General features: G+C 49.9%; 1 protein-coding gene across 2 annotated transcripts in view; it reads right to left on the bottom strand.

Annotated features, from left to right (window-relative positions):
* The window catches only part of HEG1 (heart development protein with EGF like domains 1), an 84,085-nt gene extending 73,771 nt beyond the window's left edge, over positions 1-10,314 (bottom strand). Inside the window, exon 1 of one of the 2 annotated variants that reach the window (XM_086402075.1) lies at positions 9,758-10,314. In XM_086402075.1, coding sequence (XP_086258201.1) covers positions 9,758-10,031 — 274 coding nt within the window. In that variant the 5' untranslated portion in view covers positions 10,032-10,314. The remainder of the gene's footprint in view (positions 1-9,757) is intronic. The other variant, XM_086402068.1, reaches the window with a different exon arrangement.
* Positions 10,315-24,113: the final 13,799 nt, after the last annotated feature.

The following is a 24,113-nucleotide window of genomic DNA, read 5'->3' as shown; positions in this document are numbered from 1 at the left end:
CAAAATCTGACTCATTTCTCATGCCCAGCCCAGAGACTGCTACCTCCAGGAAGCCTTCCCAGAGACAACCTTCCCAGAGACAACTCTCTCCCTCAACACTACTGTTTCACTCTTTTATACAATTGTAACTTACATGATCCCATGTCTGTGTCCGCTGTGAGAGACTGTGGCTCACAGGAGATGCCCGATAAACGTTACTGCACTGAGTTGGAGGGAAAAGGCTGAGAGCAGGGCTGTGAGGGATATCCCATTTGGTGGGAGAAGCAGAGACGGGGAGAAGCTATTCAGCCAGTGCTAGCTTAGAGGATAGACAGAGGCTTGAAAAAGGCCACCGAGGTTTTCTAGAATGTTCTTCCTTCCTCTACCTCCTCTCCACCTTTCCCTTATCCTCCCACATCTACCTTCTCCATGGAGCCCTACCTCACTTAAGAGTAGTAACAATGTCCGATGTGTCCCCCTGAAGCATCAATGACACTCACACGCAGCACACACATTTACAAAGCTCATCCATGTGCATGGATCCACTTCACCCCCTACAACCACACTGTGCGGCAGACACAACTGGTGTTATCACCTCCGTTTTACAGATACGGACAACGGCTCAGAGACAAAAAGCCTTGCCCAAGGTCCCCGTAAGTTCATTATATTATGACTCATTACTTGACATGTCTACATTTAAACATGCTTTCACAGTCATAATTATATTTGCTTCTCCTCAAAAGCCTTGTTAGGGAAGCATTAATAGACATTATTATCTTCATTTTTAACCTAAGGACAGTAAGACCCAGAGACATTAGGTGTCTGCCCAGTGCCCCATACCTAGAAAGACCTAGAAAGTGAAGGGGTTAAGAGCAGAAGTTCTCTGACCCCGTCAGAGCACTTGAGCGACCCCTGGTATCTGTCTTTCCAGCCCTCCAAGCGGCTAGAGACAGCGGCACTCTATCACCGCAAGGCGTGACGATACTATAAATAATTCCTAGCAAACCACAAGAATTCACCTCCCCAGAGGCGGATCCCCTTCAAGGAGGTCCCATTGAGACCACACTTATTTCAACAGTGCTGTCACGGCTAGAGCTCTTTTCTAAAAATTCCCTAATTTTCAACAGAGCCTGCAGAATATTCTCTGGAGTTTTCTAGATAACAGCAATTTTTCATCCCTTAATAAAGGGGTTAGATTATTTTGGAAACAGACACAAATTCAAGGCCCATTCTAATATAAGAGATGGAGATAAGTTGAACCCATTTTGGATCTGGGAGAAGGTATAACTGCAGCCAGTTGCTTGCGCCCCACAAACCAGCTCTGAAGTGGCTCCCAACTCCTTCAAACACTTTGGAGGTGTGTGTCAGTAACGTCCAAAGGTTCTGACCTGAAGAAGAACGCTCACTGGCCACAGAGGCCCAACTACGACTACTTTCAAAGGCCTAATGTTTTGGAGTCAGGCACACCTTACATGCTGTTTTTGTTGAATCCTAATCGCTTCATGTGTGTTAACCTGGTCTCCTCAGATGACTGTAAGCAAGGACTGTCGCACTGAGTTTTTCCAACTTCAAATCTTGCTCTTTCCTCTCTGCATCTGAAGCTAAGGATGGAGAGAGAGAGTTCTAGAAGACCCCAGGTGAGAGTGGCAGGGGTCTAGGGTGAGAGAGAATCAGGTAACAGAGGTCCTTGGAAGGCACCTTGAACCTGGAGGTGAAGGTGGCCTTGCCACCAGTACAACGGTCAGTGTGAACAGGCCTAGGTTAGGGAGTGTCATCATGGCCGATATTTATAGAGCTCTCCTGCCCAGGCACTCGCATCTGCTCTCTAGGGGATCATGACACTCTATTCCCTGAGCAGAGGCCTATTAATAGCCCATTTGACAGATGAGAAACTGAAGGCACACAGAGGCTGAATACCACAGCAAGGCCCCACAGCTGGCCAGAGGCACTGTTAGGGTTGGGACTGAGTCTGTCTGACCTCCAAGCCGGGACCTCCCCAGGTCCATGACTGCAAAGCCCGCAAGGCTCTCATCCACACCCTGGCAAAAGATGATCCCAGAAAAAGTCTCACCCAGAGGGAGCGGTAGCCCCAGAGGTCAGAAGTAAAACTCATTCCCACGTTGAAGCTGGGGATGGGAAACAGTGGTTGTCAATACTGGCCTGACACTCGGTAATCACGAGTCAGGACCTCACCCAAAGAACAACATCCCACCAGATTACAACTGGGTGTCTCTCCTCCAGATTCTTGCTGCTCCTTCCTCCTGTGTGAGCCTCTGTTCAGACGCCCAGGATGGCGCAGGGCCAGCTGGAGAGCTTGACCTCGGCCTCTGCCCTCCTCTCATCACCCATCTTCCTCCCTGGTCTTCATCTCCCAACTTATCAAAGACATTAAGCAGAAACTTGTCAAACTTAACAAATCCATGTCCTTGCCTCCAGCAACCCAGCTCCTTCCCTGCCCAGAGATTGGGGGTGGCTCTTATTCAGGGTCTCCAATGAATTCAGAGCCTCCTCTCCAGCCCCCACCCCCAACAACCCCAGGAACTAAGAACACAGAGCCTTACCTGCTGCCTATACCATCTGACCTTAAGCTTTCCTCAGACACGCTTATGTGACAGAATAACAACATGACATTCAAGTACCCCAAACCAAAATACAGCTCAAAGGCGCATGTCCCTCTTGAGCAGCCTCTGGGGACCTGCCGGCTCCTGAAGAGATCTTACAAGAGGAGCCCTAGAGCATGCGGTGTGCGGGTGCTGCCGCGGTGGCACTGGGGCAGAGGGTGGCCTGAGGCCAGGCAGATGCTCCCTATGCCAGGGCCACGCTGGGCACTAGGGAACAAACATGAGTAAAATCTGCACTTCCTCCCACAGAGCAGTAGCTCACGTGGGCTCACAAGTACGCATTCAGAGCCACTGGCTCCCCGCAGCGTATTCTCCACATCACTCCCCGGCTTAACACCCCTCCTGGTGCCTAGAAGACAGTCTGCCCTCCTCACCGCCCTCCCATGGCCCCACATGACCCGGGCCACTGTGGCCTCCCGTCTCTCCATCCCAAAACAGGCAGCAAGCTGCTTCTGGCCTTGGGGCCTTCGCACAGGCTGCTCCCTCTGCCTGCAAGGCAGGCGCCATTACAGCTGGAGACACCTGCGCCTCGTCTCCAGGACAGGAAGGGGCTGGGTGTGTACAAACAGTGATCTGGGGGTTAGGATGGGGAGTGGTGTGAGAAGCTGGAGAGCTGGTGGGGTCAGACCCGCGGAACTTGGGTTCTACCAGGGGGTGTAGATTTATTCTCAGCACAACAGAAAGCCCATGGAGGGTTGAGAGTGAGGGGTTCAGCCCAAGAGCGAGGTTACCGGAAGTACATTTAAGAAAATCACTGGCTCCTGGGAGCACAGAGGGAGAGCCTGAGTAGACACAGGGAGGACAAAAGAACAGCAGAGATGAAGAAGGCGGTTTGGGGATATAGTTCTGAAACAAAAGCAACTGGAGTTGCCCCCCACCACTGCACACGCACACCAAAAAGTAGAGGGTCGGGACAAAGAGGATGGAGGGTAGCTTCTCAGCTTCTCCTTTAAGTAACTAGGTGGACGGTATCGCCAACTCCTGTCTCAGGAGGATGGGGCAGTCAACGATGATTTGGGGTGGGAATCAAGGGCCCCAGGTCTCTGACCTTCCTCTTTGACGTCACTGTTGAACTTTGCCCAGGGAGGCCAACATCTGCCTTCTTCCCTCAGGCCTCATTCTCCCCATCCCCCCTTTCCTTCCAACTGAGACAGTGTACAGATGAGACAAGACTCAGCAACTAATGTTAGCTTACGTGTTCCTTCACAGCTTTGTATGCCCACAGTGGGCACTGACTCAAATCACCTGCCCTTCCACAGCCAGCCCCAAGCTGCCCAGCTCTCATGCTGCCCTCAGGCCTGCCTGGTCCCTTGCCAGGCGCTGCTGCTTTCTCACCATCTACGCTGGACTTTCTCCATCAGGTCAGAGCTGGCTTTCTCTTCTTCTGGGGTGTTCACTGCTGCTCAGGCTCACCCGCCAGGCTGAATCAGTCCTGAACTCATCTGAGCTCAGGTCTGCATCCTCAGCTGTCCGCGAAAGACACCCACTGGGGCAGGCTACAGTCTTTACAGCAAAGGCACTTCAGCTGATGGAAACCAGCTCCTCTGTCCACTGTGCGCCCATCAGCCCCGCAGCCAGGTGGTCACCTCCTTCTCCTGCATGGGTTCTTGCATCGCTCCCTTTCAATTTCCGCTCACTCCATTCTAGCCCTGCTCAGCCTTTTCCTCCCAGCATCTGGGATATACTGCCCATCAACATTCCAGTATCTCTGACATGACTGCTGGGCGGTAGTATGGGCAGATGTGTATGTGATTCACTCATGGGCCCCAGCACCAAGCATGTGTGAACACGCAACAAGAAAACAATACTGCTCCTTCCTCGCAAGCCCTCAGGGGGCTCCTCACTGTGGATGAGACAAACACAGACGCCTTCAGGAGGCCTCGAAAGCCTTCCCAACATGACCCGGTCCTCCTTTCCAGTCCTGTCTTCAATGACTCCAGTTATACTAGAGTCTAACTAGTCTCCCCAGGTCCTCTCTCCCATCTTCTTGGCTGTTAAGAAGCTGCATTAAAAAAAAAAAAAATCTTCAGTGTTTCAGTGTTTGGGATTTTGCTGATGTCAGTAGCCTCCCCGTCTGTCTATCCATATTCAGGCAACTCCTTCCTTCTCTCTATCGTGTCCCCCTGGACTGCCCGCATCAGCTGTCTCTCCACTTCTGCACGTTGTAGGCTGTCTCCATCCACAGCATACCTAAGGGTCAGTATGATTGTCCCGTGACACTGTGTCAGCAATGAAGCACTCTTGCACCATCATTTCGCTTTTTAGACATTGGTATTTGCACTCCAACAAGACTGCATGTACCCCAGGTGCACACACCCTCCCTATGACCTGCCGCAGCTCCTCACACAGAGAAAGGGCTCTGTACATATTTTCTGATCTACAGATCAATCAAATGTGACGCACACAGTCACATACCACACTCCGACAAAAGAAGAGGGAGAAGATAGGACAGAAACATCTTTGTTTTGGTCTAAGCAAGATGTATGGTAAGTGGGTAGAAGAGGGCATAGATGTGAAAAAAGAAACAATTCTACAGCCTCTGAATGAGGTACCATTTGATGTCTCCTCCTACTGAATGGGTATTCATAACACGGCCTCAGAGTATCAGCCTTGTTCCTGGAGAGCCCGTTAAGAACATCACCAATTCATTTCAGTTTGGTTGCTATCGAATGTAGCTACCTCTAGCACCAATAACCTATGGACTGGCATATAAGCAGGGTGTAACTCACAATCTATATATAAAATACCATTTTATATGTGTAGAAAGGCTCATGATCCCACCTTCTTTCATTAGAATCTCTACTCTGCAGGTTGTCCCCATTACCCCTGCCACCTCCTCATCCCAATCCTACTCCCTATTCTCTAAAAAAGGGTGAGAGCAAGGGACCAAGGAAGAAGGATGATACGCTGGAGAGGATCTTAGTGATCGAGACAACTCTCACCCCATTTTACTGATGAGAAAACTCAGGCTACATGATAATTGTGGAAAGAGCAAATGGATCTGGTCAAATCGATTTCAATTCTTCCTCCTCCCTTTACATGTCTTATCTAACATCACCAGGCTTCAGTTTCCACAACTATAAAAGGGCAATAATATCCCTCGTGGGGGTTATTTTGAGAATTAAATGGGATGATGAATGCGAAAGTTCCCACCACACAGCTGCTCAAAGACTAGAAGTCAAAGAGGGAGTGAAACTGTCTTTCCTGTTGCTTCCTTCCCCAGGATTCTTGAAAGGAGGGACATTTACTGCAGCTGAAACCTCTGTTCACACAAAAGCAGGTGGGGCAGAGGGCAGCCACTGAAGGAGACACCAAGGACTCAGAAACTGCAACTGCCATAGGGGCTTTGCTTTCCTTCTGAGTGGCTGAGACAACACGCCAGTTCCGAGAAGGCCGTTTTCAGCCAGCTGGGCAGGGCTGCTGGTAGGCAGAGGGGAATCACTGGGAGGGCACAGGCTCCTCCCCGCCCCCGCTCCAGGACCAGGGGTGCAGTAACTGCCCAGCTGGGCAGCAAACACCTTTCATTCTCACCCTGCCCACACCACTGGGGCAGGAAACAGCAGTTTAGTGTTTGCACGCATGAGGTTAAAAGGATGTGGCTTTTAAACACACGCGGGCCAGGGTGAGTCCCTTTCCCCACACCTCTCCTTCTATTTGGGGTACCCCCCATCAAAGCAACAGGGCTGCTCAGGAATCCCCACCACCACCACCACCCGTCCCAGCCAGGACGGTTCTGAAGGGAAGCCCCTCTCTCTTCCCTGGGGGCTGCCTCCTGCCCAGCTTGGGTCTTCACTGCACTGTGTAAGAGTTCCCCCCAGCTAAAGCTGAATGACCAGCTGGCCCGCAAAGTTACAGCCACTCAGGGGACAGCTATGTTAACAGCCCAGAAGGGGCTGGGCTCACTGTGCTTCCTTTACTCTAGGGGACTGCATTTTTCTACGATTATTATTCCTTGGGTTGGCTGCTCAGCTCCTCAGCGTCATTTCCCCTTTGGGTGGGAAAGTTCTTTCCTTCTGCATTGATTTTCATTATGACTTAAGCCTCCTCTCCCAACCCCCACTCTCATTTGCGGATCTCACAATTAAAGCCTGGCATACGGACTGCAAAAGTCAGTGTATAAACTTAAGCACTCCGCTTAAAACTGTGGCTTGGAAACCCCAAGTTGTTAAAAAAAAAAAAAAAGAAAAGCAAGAGAAAGGAAACCTCGAGGACTTGGCATCCTATCTCCGCGGGCTGAAACACCAGCAACAAGTTGAGCTGAACAGCCTGCGGGTGACAGGTGGGCGCAAAAGTTTAACAAAGGCCACACAAACGGGAAGCAGGGCAGAGCTGCCGGCCAGGGACTTGTGGTCTAAGCAGGCTAACAACCCACAGAATGCAAGCCCAATCACTCAACAGTGAGAACCTTGAACTCTGCCAAGAGGAAAAGGGCTAGAAATGGCCCCGGGGAAGAAAAGGACATCTCTGGTCCCTCCGTTGACACCGTATTTGGAAGCCCAGGCCACGAGGACCAGGCACTGACCACCAACATCCCCACAACACAAGGGGCTGCAGGCAGTTTCCCCAACAATCCACTGAAGCACCTTATTTGTAAGACTCAGGGCTCATAACCAGCAGCAGCAAGCATCTCCCCAAACACAAGAGCACTGGTGCAGATACTGGCTGTCCATCTGTCAGGGGTGCAGAGAGGGCAGACATCCAAATGGGATAGTGTGTGGACCACAGGGCCTCCAGAGGCCCTTCCAGCGTTGAGACTTGCCTGCTTTGGAAATAACTGATTGTACCTTGTGATACACAGTGGCCGATCAAAAAAGGTCCAAAGAATATCTCAGAGGTTACTAGGTAACTCAAACTCACTGAAAATCACTTGATGCAAGTTTCTTGTTCATTGTTTCTTTTTTCCCTTTAAGTGACATTGTCTGAGCCACCACCAGAAAAGAAGTACAAGTCCCGCCTGAATCCTCAGCTGTATCAGTAGCTTCTATTAGTTTTCAATAGGTAATCAATTTCCTCTCTTCTACTCTCACCTTCCTTACATTCCACCTGAGAGCCAGCCTGAGCTCAACTGAAGCACAGACACTCCTCGGCTGGTCTCTGTGGAGGGGTAGGAGGAACAGGGGAGATCCTCTCAGGTCAGAGAAGTTTGGGATGCCCCCAGCTCCTGCCTAGCTGCTCTCTGTGGCTCTCATGTGCATGCCTCTAGAGCCACCACGCATCTGAAACCTCCTTTGCTCTCACCTCCCCAAAGGAATCTTTGCAACTGGAAAGGTTGCAAAGTCAAGACTAGCAGAGTTACCCGCCACGCGTGTGAGGAAGCGTGTATCATCTACGGTGCCAGGGGTCCCTGACCAGCAAGGGAGATCAGCCCCAGCTCTCACCTGCTGAGTCCCCTAAGCCAGCTGCCTCCACTGTCCCTCTCCTGTAACACTGAGCTCTATGTGATATGTGAGGATTCTCAGCCACAAGAGAAGGAAGGAGACTTCTATACCAGTCTCACCCATTCAGGTCCCTGGCAAGTCAGCATCCCTCCCATCCATCCATGAACAAGACAGGACCCTACAGCTAAGAAAGCCTGACTTCCAGCCATAGAAAGCTGCTTTCAGTTCCTGTACTCCACTTTCATTTAGAAGACTGATATGTTTCTGCACAGTATTCCTGGTTACTTTCCTTGTGTGAGAAAAGCAGGAAATGTTCTCTTTTATGTTCTTGATTCCTTTCCGTGGAACTTAAAACAATGTGCGCTGTAAGTTACCTAGAGTTGGGGTCCCAGTGAGTGTGTCTCTTGGGTCTCTGGAAGCTTCTTTCCCCTCTCTCTTCCCTTTACAGATTCTCAGTTTCCCAATCTTGTGCCCGTGATGGAGAAGTTCACAAGGGCAAGGCATTTGCAATGATGAGAGTACTAATGAATGTGAAATTGAGTTTTTACTTGAGGATCTGATTTTTTTTTTTAAGCTTTTTGCTTATTTAATTAGAGGAAGCATCCCTAGGTGCAATGAAGTAAGCTAAGTCCTATCCCAGGAAGTCTGTGTGATATGAGAGACTTAAATGAAGTGTCCACTAGGAAGCTGAAGCCTGTCTTCAGCCTTCACCTAAACTCTAAGACAGTACCTAGTGCTCCAAGTGACCTGGCTTCTCTGGGTAACCCAGGAGAACAGACACCTTGTGTCACTCATGGGAAGGCAGTGCTTTAACACCACCGCATTGCTGACTTTGTTCAAAGAACTTTCCACTTATTTTTACTTTCATTTTGTCCCATCATCACCAGGAGGCTGGGAAGAGCGAGGGTCATTACTTTCATTTCACAGATGGAGAGACCGAGATCAAAAGAGGTGACATTCCCGGGGTCACAATGGTATTATGATTGGAATTCCACTTGGTCCTTAGCATTTCTTCCAGACCCAAAGAAGGAACTGGATACAAAGGTCTGGAGGTGAGCAGGCAGATCCCTCTCTGAGTGGACCGGCGGCGGTGGCCGTTTATGAAGCCGCAGCTCATCAGGAAAACAAAAGGGAGGAAAGGCTGGGGGACAGTCCTGTGTTGGGGTCTGCCGTACAGGGCTTCGCCCTGGAACCCCCCACCTCCACACAGTCCCTGGATCTCTCTGCTTTACAGAGAGCCAGTGGAGTGTTTGGTTTCCAACTACACCCTTTGTCTTTTACAAATATCCTTAAGGCTAGAACCCTTAAAAAAAAAAATTAGTTATTTAAATTTGAAAGTCAGGCTCTGTACCGAGAGAGGCCCATTTCTGCATCCATAGAAAAAAAATGGAATTGGGGAATGGGCTGGCCGGATGTTATCACCTCCGAAGTGGGAGAAGTGCTTTTTGTGAGGTTTGGGTTTTTCCTTTTATTTTTAAGGTGGGTGTATACAGGATCCGGGGTCCACCATGGGAGATAAGTTTTCCTCCAAGGGGGTGGGGGGACAACAGGATGGCCACACCCCCCAGGCCAGCCTCCCGCGAAAGCGTCTAGGAAACCACTCTTCCTGGCTCGCTGCCCTCCCTCCGGGTCCACCCGCAGAGTCCCGGCGCGCCCGGCCAAGCGGAGCCCCCACGGGGGTGAGCGTCGCCCGGGCCTAGGGCGGCGGGATGCGGCCCCGGGCGCGCCCACGCTCCCAGCCCGAGGCTCGCTCGGCGCCCGTCCCCTGCTCTCACTCACCCGCGCTCCCGCTTCGCGGGGCCCGGCTCGAGGGTCCCGGCCGCTTCGCGGCGCCCGGCGCAGGGGCGGTCTGGCGGTGGCCGGGGGATGCGGGCCCGCGGCGCTCCGGGGGCGACGTGGGCGACGGCGGCAGCTTGCGACCCGGGCTGGAATCGGTCGGCCACGCCGGCCCCGCGCCTGCCGGGGAGAAGGGCTGGCCCCGTGTCCCGGGGGCGGCCGGCGGCGGCAGCAGCAGCAGCGGCAGCAGCAGCAGCAGGAGCGGCGGCGAGGCCATGGTGGCGGCGCCCGCCCGCGCTCACATGCCCGGCGCGCGGGGCGGGCGCGGGGCGGCCGCGGGTGCGAGGGACGCGGGCGGCGGGTGCCGCGCGGGGCCGGGGAAGTGAGCGAAGTGAGGCTGCGAGCGCGGTCCCCGCCTCAAAAGTTGTGGGGAGCCGGGGGAGGGAGGCCGGGGGCCGGGCGGGCGCGGCGGAGGCGGCCTCGGCGCCGCTCCATGCTGATTAGCCCGGGCGGGTCGCGGGGCGGGCGGCTCCTCCTCGGGTTGACATCACCGACCGAGCGCGGCCGGGCCGGCCGGGGCGGGGAGAGGGCAGGAAGGGGGCGGGGGCCGGGCCGCGAGCGCCGGCCTGGGACCGCGGGGGGAGGTCCTCGGAGAGGGCAACCTTGGGCGCGCGCACACACACGGACACGGACACGCACACACAGACACACACATGCACACACGCCCTCCCTTCCCCAATTAGAATTGCCTTGCCATGTGCAGAAAATTTAGAAAACCCGAGTCTTCCAAATCCGGAACCAGAATTTCCCAACTCCTTAAATGCACAATCGATCGGTGAGAAGCAGGTACTGGGTAATGTGATTAGCACTAACTAGATCCTACAAAGTGCTTTGATATGCAAAGCAGTGGAACCTGTGGCCCTGTTCCCAGCCTTATTAATTTGAAGTGTCCCCACCACCCACCACCACTTCTCCTCCAGGCCCCCAGGGCTGGGACTGAGTTGGCGGTGGCCAAGCCTTAACACTTCACCCTTCAGCCAACTGGAGAGTCATCCTACCCAGCTCCCCGCGCCCTCTCAAGCCTGGATTCCATCTCCACCCCACCACTGCCTTTGGCTCACATCAGAGTTCTGCAGAAATGTCATGGTCAGGACACCCAAAGAGGCTGCAGGGAAAAGAAAACTGTGAATTCAGACAGGCCTAGGGCAAACTCTATCCGGCAAAGGGATGTAGATCGCGTATTAAACAGAATATGCATAGGGATCCGTAAATTCTAAATGGATACCTTCAGGGGAAAGAGTCAAAGATTTCATGTAAACAGACTTTCTTGGTAAATAAAGGATAAAATGTCTGTAAAATTGTAAGACTAAGCCTCTGTATTTCTAGGTGAAGAAAGAAAGGCTCAAAATAAGAGAATAATTTGCTCAAAATTCTGAAGCTAGACCCAAAGATGAAGTGATTTATCTGTGAATGACCATGTGGCATCATTAATTCTGGTCCCACAATTTTGAATTTGCAATAATCCAGACAATGTCTCAACTGAAATGAATGCTGGCGCTCCTTGGGAGGCTCGTCAGTTCTACTGGGGACCCTGTCTGACCACCAGATGCTTGGGAAGCTATGAGGGTGGACTTCCCTTTCAGGCCTGTCTCCACCCTGATTCTCTGCTCCTCTCAGTGGCCGTCCCTGAGCCCCATGACCCACCTTGAGGGTAATGAGCAGATCATGGTGTCCAGGACAGCTACAGAGGAACCCAGACCCACTCTGGTGATTCAAAGGGAGTCACTTGGTAGAAAACATAAAGGATGCTCTGTATATACAAGCTCACCTTAAACTGTGGAGTGAGAAGTTAATGACTTGGTTTTATTTTGTTTTTAAAGAACCACAAAACAAACCCAGCTTTCCAGGGCTCTCGCGTGGAATTACCAGGCCTTTCCAAGAAAGTGTCATACCATCACACCCCTGTAGGAAACTTGGTTTGCCCTCCTGGCCCCAGTTCAACTTCTTGGATCCTGCTCTCATAGTAATAGGCTGCCCAGAGTTCTGATATAACCCATTGCCCAGAGGCAGCCAGACAAACCCCAACAAGCCAAGACACTGTAAGGTTCAGAGGTTCTGGTCACTGCCATTCCCTTCTTTCCTCAGAGAACATTCCACATAACCCAGTTGCCCTCCTGGGCCACCAGTGACATGTAAGGACTTAATGACTCTCAGGCTTCTGGTGTGGATTCAGAGAGTTCTTCACCATCAAGGCCTGGGGACCAAACATGCTCCTGTCACACCTGCCTCCCCTTTAGGCACAGATTCACCATCTCTGATCTTCTCTCCACTTTCTAGGAGAAGGACCTATTTCAGGTCAGCTGGGTAAGGCTTAAACTGTGGGTGAGGGGCAGGGTGGGAAACACAGGAGAACCTGGAAAGACTGATCACAGTGAAGAGGGATCCCAGCATAATTTCATCTCCTCCCAGGACAGAACAAGAGAAAAGAGCAAGAGAGAGCTGGAGCCAAAGAGAACCCTGGAGAGAGTAATCATATTGGTTTTAGGGCCCTTGCCTTCTGTCCTGACTTCACCACTGTTTGTATGATCTGGGCCTGTTTCCTCATCTGTGAAACAAAGATTGTCCAGATGATTGCTAAGACTACTCCAGCTCTGCTATTTTAGTGTTCTAAAAAAAAAAAACAAAAACAAAAAAACCTCTGACACAGTAGCAAGGAAGTATAAAACAGGTGTCTAAGGAATTTGGAATGTTTCCTTCCTAGGGATATAAAAATCCAGACAAGATTTTTGGTCATCTCAGATGGCTTAGAAGAGGCCTGTCCAGAGCCAAGGAGATAAATCAGATGACATTCCTAGGTCCATTCCAGATCTAGAATTAAACAGGTTGGAAACCCATTCAGACCAAACTCCTGGACTGAGTAGGTTAAGAGTCAGACATTCCTAACCTCTCTAAGGGTGGGAGTGGGGCCACTGCAGAGTGGTTGACTGTGAAATCAGCAGTGAGCCTGGCATCTCCAGTACTGTATATAGTCAGAGCTTTTGTAGGGGCTTGTTTGTAGGGGCTACAAGCCTGCTCTACTTGTAGGAGTTGGATTAGCTTTTGGCTAGGCTGCAGTAACAGATAGGTTCCCCAAAGGCAGCAGCTTCTCCCCGTTCACTTAACAGACTGAAGCACTGATGTTCAGGTCAGGGGGGTGGCTCTCCCCCACTTGTGTTTTGGGCTCCACACTGTGGCATCTCTGCCATTCTCTAATGCATAGCTTCCAAAGTTGCCCTTGGAATTGACATCCCAATCAGCCAGAGGTGAAAAAGAACATGAAGATGTGAGGATGGGAGGTTTGGATGGGCCAGGCTTCGCTTCCTCTTATATCCCACTAGAGAGAACATAATCACATGGCTCACCAAACTGCAAAGGAGTCTGGGAAATATAGTCTAGCCATACAGGCTGGAAGGGAAGAAGGGATTTGGGTAAACAGCTGGCAGTCTCTACCCCACCGCTTGCTATCAGTAGGGCAGGGAAAGGAAAGGGAGGAGAAAGGAGATTCATATCTCTGGCCTCAGTTTCCTCCTTCATATAACAAGGGTGTTGAATCAGATGATCTGTCAGGGCCCATCTGTTTTAACATTCTGTGGTTCCAAGAGGTGATGAAATGTCCTTCTGCACCAAAGTAAACAAGCCTGCAGGCTCCTGCGGCAGCCTGTGCCGCGGCCTGTGGACTCCTCCTCTGCCAATCATCTGGAGGGTGGACCCTGCAGAGAGGGCCTTGGGTTCTCTCCAAGTTCTGTTCCTGATACTGTTCTCACTCCTTGGCCAAGAAAAGTGATCTCTACTGACCTCAGTCTCCCCAACTGTATAGTGGGGAGAAAAAAAATCATTACCCTTTGCTGCCTCTTGGGGTTGATCTGAGGATATGATGAGATCACTGTCGGGAAGGCATCAGGAGCCCATTGGACTTAAAGTGCTGCACATGATGCTCTGATTTTAACCAGAGCCTTTAATAACACTGCCTTCAGAACCGGACCAGAGTGTGCCGGTTCCTGAGGATAGTGCCCCGGTAGGGTCTGTGGCGGTAGACACAGTGGTGACTGCATATCAGTAACATCAGGGGACGAGAGACCCTGAGGGCTGAGAAGCCAATCAACAGACTCCTGGATTGAGCTTCATCTGGGGTGGGATACTGGGCCTGCCCCTCTGCTGTGTGTTCATCACATTTTTACACCCTGGGAGTGTTTACTCATCCTCTCATCTGCTTGTCCCTTCTGCCCCTCATCTGTGAATTGCTTTCTGGGAAGTCCTGAACCCAGAATAGTGCCTTCTTTCTTTCATTTAGCCATTCAACAAATATTTACTAAGTAACTCCTCTGTGCCTGGCGCTGTGCTGGGTGCTGTGTTGTGCTGGCACTGTGCCTGGCACTATCTGTTGGGTGAGTCTCTCAGACCCCACAAAGCTTAAAGGTTTGGAGAAGACAGATAGCAATCAAAAGAGTGCAATGTAAACTTGTCATTGTGCAAAGTGCCCTGGAGGAAGAGACATGGTGTGAGGTTTCCCTGTAAACGTGATACTGAGCTACTATCTGGAAGCTCTGGAAGCAATTAACATGTAGGCTACCAATCAGGCAAAGGAGAATGAGGAGCAAAAGCCCTGAAGCAGGAAGGATTGAGATAAAGGGAAAGGACCAAAGCAAGCCAACCTGGTTAGAACACAGAGAGTGAGGAAGAACATGGAGGGAAGTGGGGTTGGAGACTTTCAGAGCAGATCCTGACAGCCCATTTTTAAGACTTTTTGCTTTATCTTAATAATTTAGAGAAGTCATTTTAAGGTTTTAGGTTAGTGAGGTGGAGATGGAAAGTATCATTCCGGCTGTGACAAGGGGAATGATTTAGAAAGAGACAAGCACTGATGCCTGAACTCTTGGAGCCCATGTGAGAAATGAATATTCTTGGACGAGGATGATAGAAATGGGTTCAGAGGAGAAAACACACTTGAAACTGCAGCAGGTAAAACCCATGAGATACACAGATAGATACAGAGGGTAAGGAAAAGAGGTCAAAGATTTCCCGAGTTTCTGGTTTTCATGATTGGATGGATAGTGGTATCGCACAAGGAAGGGGAACAGTGGGTGAGAACTAGATCACTGCGGTCAAGATCATTAAGTTTGTCTTGGACTTGGGAAGCTTTGGAGATGCCCACGTGGCCATGCCAAGTGTGCCTCTGCAGACCTGGAACTGAGAGGAGAGGTCCAAGTTTGAGGTCTAGATCTGCGTAACAGGGAATGAGATCATCTGGATAGGGCTGTAGTAAGTGAAGGAAGCCTAAAAATGAGCCCGGAGGACACATCATGAAATGGCTGGGGAGAGGGACTATGCCAGAAAGGAGACTGGGAAGGAGCCATGGAGATGTGGGAGAAAATCCAGGAAAAGCTGTGTCACTGGAGCAAGGGAAGGAGATCATGGTCAACAGCATGTAACTCAGCTGAAAAGGTCAAGTAAGGTAAAGACCTGAAAATCCACTGGTTCTACCAACATGGAAGTAACCAGCGACCATAGTAAGAAAGGTATCAAGGGAGCTGAAGGGACGGACAGTGGAGTGAGTCGGGAAGGATGGGAAGTGATGAAACCAAGCTGGTAGATATAACTTTAAGAGTTTGCTTTGGGCTTCCCTGGTGATCGAGTAGTTAAGAATTCGCCTGCCAATGCAGGGGACACGGGTTCGATCTCTGGTCCGGGAAGATGCCACATGCCTGGGAACAATTGAGCCTGTGGGCCACAACTACTGAGCCAGTGCTCTAGAGCCCATGTGCCACAACTTCTGAAGCCCACTCTTCAAGAACTCCTGCTCCACAACAAGAGAAGGCACCGCAATAGGAAGCCCGCACACGGCAACAATGAGTAGCCCCTGCTCGCCGCAACTAGAAAAAGCCCACATGCAGCAACGAAGACCCAGCACAGCCAAAATAAACAAATAAATAAATCTTTTTTTTAAAAAAAGGAGCTTGGCTTTGAAGGGGAAAGTGTATTAGGAGAGTGACTACAGGGGAGTGGAGGGGGCCAGGAGTTTTTGTTGATTTTAGTGGGAGAATGTGGTCATAGAAAGGGTCTGCTTGGGAGAGAGAAAAATTGAAGTTTAAAAAAGAGAAAAGATGAGTTGACAGAATATGGCTTCTGAGAAGCAGGAAAAGAGAATCCACAGCACAGGTGGAAGGACCAGCCTTGGGAGAAGGGAAAGAGGAGAGGGCTGATGGGGTTTGGATTTCTTTCTGAGGACTTGAAATTTTTTTGTAAAATAGCAAATACAAGGCTATTTGTTAAGAGTTGGGGGACTGAAGGGGTGGGGCCTCTGAATTTGAAATTTGGGGAACATCAGTACATTCATCTCCTAGGCTTGCTGTAAAACAAAGTGCCTACACACTTGCTGGCTTAAAACAACAGCTTATCCTCTCACAGATCCGAAGGCTGCAAGTCCAAAGTCAAGGTGCCAGCAGGGCCATGCTCCCTGTGAAAGTTCCAGAAGAGAATTCTCCCCTGCCACTTCCTAATTCCGGTGGCTGCCAGCCATCAGCGGTGTTCCTTGGCTTGTAGACATATCACTCCAGTCTCTGCCTCTGTCACCACATGGCCTTCCTCCTTCTGTATCTTCACCTGGCCTTCTTATAACGACACCAGTCATTGGATTTACAGCCCAACCTAATTCAGTCTGATCTCATTTTAACTTGATTACATCTGCAAAGATCTTTTCAAATAATGTCACATTCACAAGTACTAGTGGTTAGGGTTTGAACATCTTTCTGGAGACACAGTTCTACCCACCAGAATGAAGAAGTTTAGAAAACTGTAGAGTGTGAGACCAATACGCCAGTAGACTCACCCTGTTCAGGGCTCCCAGAGCTTAGTGGACAGTGTCCAGCATTCCCAGCTCTTTCCAGGGTGCTCCTCTCTGCTGATCTGCACCCAGAATCCCTAGCTTGAGCTGGGGCGTGTCAGCTCTCTCCCATTTCAGGGTAGATTCCTTCCCACCAGGAACAAATACTTCTGCCCTCCCTTGACCCCTCCTCCTTTCCCGTCTCCATCTCATCTCTGCATTCCACCCCATCCTTTCCTCTGCCAGTGATGCATCAAGAACTGCTGCAGACAGAAGCTGCTGAGCCAGCCCTGACAGCACTGGGGCTGTAACAGAAGGGAGAGGATGCAGGCCCCCAGGGGACACTTGCTACTCCTGCACTGCTTTGTTCAGAGTTCCAGGAAGCAGAATGCCTTGGGATTTTGACAAGAGAACTGAAGGAATAAACACATCTCCTTATTTTTGACCCCCCAGGAGATGCCTTACTGTCCTTTTCTGGTATGTCAGGAATGGTTTCGTTTTGTCCAGGCCAAGCTGGGCTGCTCTCCGCCTGCTGGTGCAGGGCTCCAGAGGCATTTGCCTTGGATGGCCAAGGTGAGAACGTAAACACGGCAAGGCAAACGCACTGCAAACGGGCTGGGACCTCCTCCAGGGAGGAAGGCTTGTTCACGGCTTGGCCCAGCTCCCAAGCATCATGTACAGCAACCCTGAGTTCCAACTTCGACAGCTCGGGGCGGGTCCTCGAATGACTTTCCGTTTCTTGTCTGCCCATCTGAGAGGACCGTTCCTTTCCAAACAACATTCCTCCGATAAAATCGGTTACACAGTGGAAACATCAAGGAGCCAGGAACATTCTCCAGTGCAATGGGACTCTGATAAAGTGGTCTGATTTTGCAAGGCCTTCTAGCATGAAAAATCCTCCCCAGAGCAGGCAGAGAAATTCCTGGGATGCCAGGACACAGGGCAGAGTGGCCTGGGCCCTAAGGAAGGATCAGAAAACCCAGAATGACATTTCTGCCATGGGCAGAGAGGCCTGCGTTTGCAGGCATCATCTCATTCACCAGTCAACATATGGTTGACGAGGACTCTCCAAGTGTCAGGCCCTGATCCAGAGTCACTGGGAAGGTGGTATCTTCATGTGACAGCTCAGCATCCCTGTCTTTCAAAGAGCAGCAATAACTTGCTCCCCACACATAGCCCAGGTTAGAAATCAGGAGCAAGTCTGTGGCTTCACCTCCATGGGTCTCCTCCGTGGGCACTCAAGTCTCACTTTGCATCACTGAGTGCCTCCCGGTTTGTCCATTTCTCTGTGTCTCCATCAGACTCTCTTTTCCTGCCTTTCCTCTAATCAAATTCTTCTTTTTTTCTCTTTTTTTTCTGTTTCTTTTCTCTAACAAACTGTTCAGTTCAGTTCAGTCGCTCAGTCGTGTCCGACTCTTTGTGACCCCATGAATCGCAGCACACCAGGCCTCCTGTTACACAGAACTAAATACATTTAAAAAGTGTTTGTGGAATAAACCTTTACATTCTCTGGGTTTTATTCTTAAAATTGGTTGAATATGTGTCCTTCTCTGTGTCATCTGCATTTCTTACAGGACCATGAGTCACTATTTACAACTTCTTATTAAAATATGACGTACACAGAATATATGTAGGGTTCTACAAGTGCACATGTAGTGGCTGTGAGTGTACCACTCCGAGCTCACTACCAGAGCGTAAGCACAGGGAACACTCGCGGGAGAGATGTCACGTTCTCCTCTGCCCATCCTCCCACACCGTCACCACCATCCTGAATTCTTTCAGCACAGATTAGTAGTTTTTGATAAAATACAAAATACCTGTTTTTTAAATTTTCTATCGGTGGAGTGCTGTAGGATGCACCCTTTTGTGCCTGGATTTTATTGCTCAGCATATGACGGTGGATTCACTCACATGCAGCTATAAACCCTTCATTCTCCTTGCTTCACAGCACCCAAGGTGGGGCCAACCCACAATTTATTTTCCCTTCTATGGTTAATGGGCATTTGAGTGGCTTCCATGAGCAGCTATTACAAATAATGTTGCTATTAACATTTGTGCATGTGTCTTTTGATGGCATATATTACTTTTATACTTAGGGGGGGAAAAGCAAACTATTTCCATTTTAAAAGATGGAGGCAGACCGGTGCGATGTGTTTAGAAAAGGGCTCTGGAGTAGGAAGTAGAATACATAAGAACACATGAGCCTTTGTTCTGGCCTCTGTGTTCTCTATTTCTACAACTTTGAGCCAATCAATTAATCTCAGTTTTCTCATCTGCAAAAGATGGACAGTAATATCTGCCATTGGTAGGCATGCCTACTTCACAATCAAGACGGATGATGGATATGAGGGTTTAAGTGTCATGCAAAAATGAAACACATTAAGAAAAAATAAATAATAGTTACATCTTGATTCACCTGTTTTTAAAATTTGAGAAAACAAAATTGAACCTGGGGCCTTAGACAAAAGATCTCCCCAATCGTGACCCACTGTAGGCAATACAAGATACACACATATCTCAAAGATAACAAATAAAGACAATAAATGTCTCAAAATATCCTGTCTCCAAAAGTGTTTCACATGAGTGACTGAGAACAGGTGGCCTGTGACGTCTCTTATCCCTTTCAAGTGGCCTTGTCTCTGAGTAGATGGGGCCCCAGGTCTAGACAAGCTCTTCACTGACTGAGCTGTAGGAACCTGGGGGATGGACCCAGGACTCGCAAGAGGAGGGATGTGCCCACAGAGGACACACACAAGGCCAGGACTGGACGTATCTTCAGATCCAAACCAGTGCCCTGTCCCATCCCCTGTATTGGATGAGTCTCCCCTCATAAGGAGAGACTCAGACAACAGTACAGGACTGGAAACAGGGCTGCATGGCTGCTGACCAGCAGAGCATGCGTATCTGAGGCTCCAAGCTCTCGGCCAGCATGGGGTCATTTGTCAGTGGAGGGCACTGGGGCTGTCCACACGCTAGTGCGGATGCAGGCTAGGCATGGCCATCCCACCCTATTCTTCCTCCCCGCCCAACCCAAACAAACCCGGTGCTGAGCCCCCACCCTGCAGGGAGCTCCCACAGCACTGGCTGTCCTGTGCTTGCTGTCCATGGATGTGAACCTTCACGGTCCCTGCCCCTGTCTGGTGGGGGAAGGGAACTGTGGCCCAAATGAAAGAGAGGGGTCTGGGAAGGAGGCCACTGTGCAAGAGGGGTTCTGAGCAGGAACTCCTGAGGAGATGGGGAAGTGAATGAGAGCCTTAAAAACCAGGCATTGCCCTAGAGTTTCTCAGCCCAGGTTGAATATGAGAATTGCTGAGGGAATTTTTACAAAATGCTGGTGCCTGGAACCCACCTAGTAATCAGAAGCATTGGCTATTAGGTGGGGCATCAATATTTTTTAAAGTTTTCTAGGTGATTTTTGGGACTTCCCTGGTGTTCCAATGGCTAAGACTCCAAGCTCCCAAAGCAGAGGGCCTGGGTTCAACCCCTGGTCAGGGAACTAGATCCCACATGCTGCAACTAAGACCTAGCTCAACCAAATAAATAAAAAAATAAAAATTTTAAACTTTAGAATCACTTTCCAGGTGACTCTAATTTACAGCCACAGTTGATAACCACTGCCTTATCCTTAGTGCAGTAGGAATACTCAAGAGAAGCTGCTAAGTCACTTCAGTCGTGTCTGACTCTGTACGACCCCATAGACGGCAGCCCACCAGGCTTCCCCATCCCTGGGATTCTCCAGGCAAGAACACTGGAGTGGGTTGCCCTTTCCTTCTCCAGTGCAGGAAAGTGAAAAGTAAAAGTGAAGTCGCTCAGTCGTGTCCGACTCTTCGCGAACCCATGGACTGCAGCCTACCAGGCTCCTCCATCCATGGGATTTTCCAGGCAAGAGTACTGGAGAGGGGTGCCATTGCCTTCTTCAACTCAAGAGAAGAGGTGATGGTAAAACATTCCTGGCAGGAGGAGAAGGGGACGACAGAGGATGAGATGGCTGAATGGCATCACCAATTTGATGGACATGAGTTTGGGTAAACTCCGGGAGTTGGTGATGGACAGGGAGGCCTGGAGTGCTGCGATTCATGGGGTCATAAAGAGTCAGACACGACTGAGCGACTGAACTGAACTGAACTGAACTGAAAGAAGAGGTGATGCTGTGTCCTCAGTCCATAAGAAAATATGGTGAATGATTATGAGTCTCAGAACATTTTGGTTGAACCATCCATGAGCAGTCTATTCCAAATCCTGTTTCCTCTCCTCCTGGCCAGCTCAGAAGTCTGCACCCTTTTCCTGCTTCTTCATCCTAGAGCACTCCTGCAAACCAAGCTGCAGGCTACTCAGGAAGCAAGTGCTGTCATCTGGTTTCACAGTTTCTGAATCAAAAGGAGCGGCTTGTACACATTCATTAAATACTTGCTAAGTGAGTGACTGAATGAATCCATGATGAGATGGATGGGTTGACAGGGCAAATAAAAAATACTTAAAGCCATGAATTGGGATGATTTATAACTAAAGACACACCTCTACTACTGAAGGTCTTTCAATCTTGTTGAGCAAAAAAAGAGCTACACAGATCATGAATAAAAGATGCACAGAATCAAAACTACAGTTGCTCACTACACACATACACACACACACATAATTTTCCTAAATAAACTGTGCTGTTCCTTCAAATCAGCATCTTGAAAGGCCTTATAAAATTATTCCAGTGATGCTGTCAATCCTCAAAGTGTGTTGTACTGGGATCTCACCTTTAGACTTGAGGGCTGTTTCTTGCAGCAGCAAGCCCATCCTGACCCATAAAGACACACAGAATTACACAGAGTTGCCCACTTGCCAAGCAATTCAGTCAAAAAAAAAATTGACACTGCCATTGTGTCTGTCCTTGTGACTTTCAGCTTGGGATTCATATTTGAACCTTAGCCTCTTAACACATATGGTGTACGTCACATTGCACAGATCAGCATTCATCGAGCCCTCTTGCTGGCTGCTGGGGGATGATTGCTAATCCTTTGAAACGCCACTCACCCTCAGGGCTGCCCTGAGTGAATCTGATAGAGACCACATGGCCCATATTTCAACCCCGTCTTCACATGTGGTGAGTCCAGCTTCTTTTTACAGAGAGGCATCTCTAACTGACACAAACAATCAGGTAAGTGCACAGGCATGCACACACATATACACACACGTGTGTGTGTTTTCAAAGAAACACAATTTACCCGCTTTTCCTCCCCTTTTTTCTTTCTTGGAATAAAACTTGGAGAAAAAAAAAGAAACAATTTTAAAAAAGAGAAAACCCCAGGCTCTCCATTGTTTTAAGAGACTCCCATTAGAGAAGTGCTCTGCCTCTTTTAGAAGGAAGCTGTAGCCACCTCATGTCAATAAACGGTGGTGAGCAGTCAACTATTCTGCCCTCCATTCACCCCGGCCCAGCAGCCCAGGGAACAGGTAAGGGCACCAGCCCTGATGCTGTGAGATGGGCTGCATGCCCAGGAGCAGAGCCAGCTGGGGACCCCATGATGCTGGTGGGCCTTTCCTGCCATCTACTTCCCCCTTTACTTGAAGGTGACCTTCCCCTCATCACCTAAGAAGAGTGCCTTGTCAAGAGTCAAGGACTTACACCTCTACTTCTTCCATCAAACCGACAAACTGACCTCTATCTCTGCTTGTGAGCCTCCTCATAGCAGCCCAGGCACACCTCCCAGAGGCAGAGATGCTGAACAGTGTGTGGTAAATATAGACTTCTGCATTTTTGTCTGCAGAGAAGTGCAAACAGTATGGGCTAACCAAGCCCGTGCAACCACTGCTTCTGATCTTCTCTTCCTGGGCATCCACGTGGATATGTAGGGAATAAGATATAGCAAGAAAAGGATTATTTGCTCTAGAAGGTTTCCCTGGTAGTTCGGATGGTAAAGAATCTGCCTGCAATGCGGGAGAATTGAGTTCAATCCTTGGGTTGGGAAGATCCCCTGGAGAAGGGAATGGCTACCCACTCCAGTATTCTTGCCTGGAGAATTCCATGGACAGAGGAGCCTGGCAGGCTGCAGTCCATGAGGTTGCAAAGAGTTGGACATGACTGAGTGAATTCCACTTTACCTCAACCCTTGTTTAACTTGAGAGTGGGATAGATATTTTGACGTTTAAGAAAATTCCCCAAGGCTCTGGGAAGGGAAGGAAGGCTGAGAGCAGTGGTATAGGGTCATGACCAGATGAGTCTGATTCGCTGAGGGGGGTGAGGGGAGGCAGAACTGAAATCAGTAAGTGGTGACTGCCGGCTCCCCACACCCTGACTGCACCTGCCACAGAGCCCCTGCTGGTGTCTGGAGAAGCGGGCCCACCTTGTCTGCCGCTGACAAGATACAGAGGGGCCTCCTGAAGCAAGTGGACTCCACCCTGCTCTGAGACTTTGAGCTAGCAGATGCCAAGAACCACTGCAGCTCCTGTGGCTTTGTTTTCTTTCAATATTGCCCACAGTGAGTGACACACAATCAGCAGCGCTGGTGGGAGAACACTTCTATGACACCTCCTCCACAGTGATTTCCTCCCCAAATACTCACAAAGGCACTTGGAGGAAGGCAGGGATTATAATTCCCACTTTACAGAGAAGGAAATCAAGGCACAGAGAGGTTAAGAAGCCTACCCAAGGTCACAGAACTAGTAAATGCTGGAGCCAGGATAAACAGAGATCTTCGCCCAAATCCCATGAATTGGCAACTATACCAAACTCCCTCTCAAAGGAATCCACTTAAAGGTCAAAGAATGGAAGAAGGGATGATCTACACTCTCTTGTTTTGGTCCTTCTGTGTTACTTGCCTTCGCTCACCTCACTCCCTTGGCTGATGAGCCTTTCCATATACTCTGACCAATCACTTCCTTCAAGAAGTCGCCTGGGTTTCTTCCTCACTTGGTGTCTCCTCAGCATTCGTGAATTCAACTTGCAGCAGTCATTTGACTGGATGCCGGACACTTTCAGCCCTTTCCCTGTGCCCCTCCAGCATCTCCCTACTCTCCAGACTCCCAAAGAGGGTCAGGTCTTAATCCTCAGATCCTATGTAATAGTTACTTACACGGCCAAAGGCAAAAGCTTGAAAGCAAAAGGAGTAAGGCGTGGCAGATGGTTAGATAGCATTAGAAAGAAAAGAAAGTGAAGTTGCTCAGTTGTGTCCGACTCTTTACGAACCCATGGACTGTAGCCTGCCAGGTTCCTCTGTCCACGGGATTTTCCAGGCAAGAATACTGGAGTGGGTTACCGTTTCCTTCTCCAGGGGATCTTCCCAACCCAGGGATCAAACCTGGGTCTTCGCACTACAGGCAGACTCTTTACCATCTAAACCACCAGGGAAGCCCTAGATAACATTACTAACTCAATGGACATGGGTATGAGCAAACTCCAGGTGGTAGTGAAGGACCGGGGAGCCTGACATGCTGCAGTCCATAGGGTCCCAAAGAGTCAGACATGGCTTACCAACTGAACCACGACAAATGGCCAAAGGAACTGTATAGACT

The sequence above is a fragment of the Bos grunniens genome, chromosome 1, assembly GCF_055505025.1.
Source record: "Bos grunniens cultivar Pamir isolate PY7600 chromosome 1, Bosgru_T2T1.0, whole genome shotgun sequence".
NCBI classification, from domain to species: domain Eukaryota; kingdom Metazoa; phylum Chordata; class Mammalia; order Artiodactyla; family Bovidae; genus Bos; species Bos grunniens.
The sequence above is the reverse complement of the archived record's forward strand: the minus strand, read 5'-3'. Positions and strand labels throughout refer to the sequence as shown.